The sequence below is a fragment of the Rhincodon typus genome, unplaced genomic scaffold (assembly GCF_021869965.1).
Source record: "Rhincodon typus isolate 14 unplaced genomic scaffold, sRhiTyp1.1 hic_rhity00003253, whole genome shotgun sequence".
Classification (NCBI taxonomy): Eukaryota; Metazoa; Chordata; class Chondrichthyes; order Orectolobiformes; family Rhincodontidae; genus Rhincodon; species Rhincodon typus.
Window position 1 is genome coordinate 1 of NW_025968891.1, and position 1400 is coordinate 1400.

General features: G+C 55.2%; 1 protein-coding gene across 1 annotated transcript in view; it reads left to right on the plus strand.

The window, feature by feature from the left end:
* Window positions 1-1066: 1066 nt before the first annotated feature.
* The window catches only part of vps51 (VPS51 subunit of GARP complex), a 15456-nt gene continuing 15122 nt past the window's right edge, over window positions 1067-1400 (plus strand). The window contains exon 1 of the mRNA XM_048593606.1: window positions 1067-1311. Coding sequence (XP_048449563.1) covers window positions 1141-1311 — 171 coding nt within the window. The 5' untranslated portion in view covers window positions 1067-1140. The remainder of the gene's footprint in view (window positions 1312-1400) is intronic.

Sequence of the window (1400 nt, forward strand, 5' to 3'; positions counted from 1 at the left end):
ATGGGTAATTTAGCACGGCCAATCCACCCTAATCTGCACATCCCTGGGCACTATGGGACCATTCAGCACGGCCAATCCACCCTAACCTGCACATCCCCGGGCACTATGGGACCATTCAGCACGGCCAATCCACCCTAACCTGCACATCCCCGGGCACTATGGGGTAATTTGTCACGTCAATCCACCCTAACCTGTACATCTTTGGATCTTGGGGAGGGGGGAAGCCGGAGCACCCGGAGGAACCCCACACAGACACGGGGAAAATGTGCAAACTCCACACGGACAGTTGCTCGAGAGCGGATCCTGGGTTTTTGGCGCTGTGAGGTGGCAGTGCCAGCCCACCATGGGTACTCCACTTAGCCTGCACATGATGCCTTTCTGAGTGTAACCTGGCTTGACCCACTCGTTGGGGGGGGATTCAGCAAGTCTGATAGCATCGGTGGAGGCTTAACAACGTTAACATTTCATGTCCGGTCTGTTTGTCTTCTGCGGGTGCGGCTCTAAAACAGGGCTTTCTGTCTTTTTCGGTTGTGTGTTTTTTTTTTTGACTGTTTCAGATCTCCACCGCGCTCTCCTCTCGTTCGATTGTCTAACGCCCTGCTCGCGAGGGATTTCCTTTTGTAATTTGTTTCACATTATCCCCTTTGCTTCTCCTTCACAGGAAAGGGCCACGTTTCCACCCACCCTCCCCGTGCAACAAGTGACCGGGTTGGGGGCAACCCCGTTGGTGGACGGATGGGATCTTGCTGTGCGGGGATACGTTGTCCCCGTCGACGCGGAGGTAGCAGTGCGACACCCCCCCCCCCAACAAAACAAGAAGGTCGTGATGAACAGAACATGACCCTTTTTAGGTGCTTCTGTCAGAACACGAAGAGCCAAGGGGGCGGCCTCCGTTGGGAATTTACGCTAAAATCACGATTTGGCGACAAAATAGTTGTGTCAGGTTTAGAATTGGGGGTTGAATTTGCAAACACTTTGATTAAATTTAGACCCCACGCTGTTGCCCAGAACCTTGTGTTAGAAAGGTGATCATTTTAATGTTTTAAAGGAAAGGAAGTGACAGAAGCCTTTTGTGCTAGGCCTCATCAACAAGACTTTATTGTTCCAGGCGGCGGTTGGGAGGGTTGTTGTTGATTGAAGATGGCGGCGGCGGCCGAGCCCGAGTCCGAGCCCGAGCCGGGCCCCGGGAAGAAGCGGCGGATCCGGGGGATGCTCAAACTTTACTACGGCCTGAACGAGGGCTCCCGGGAGCCGCTCGACCCCGCGGACATCGACGGGGCCCACTTCCAGCCCGAGTTTTACCTCAATAAGGTGCGACACCCACATCCCGCCATTTCTACCCCCCCCCCCCCCCCCTCACATCCCGCCATTTCTACCCCCCCTCCCCCCCCTCACATCCC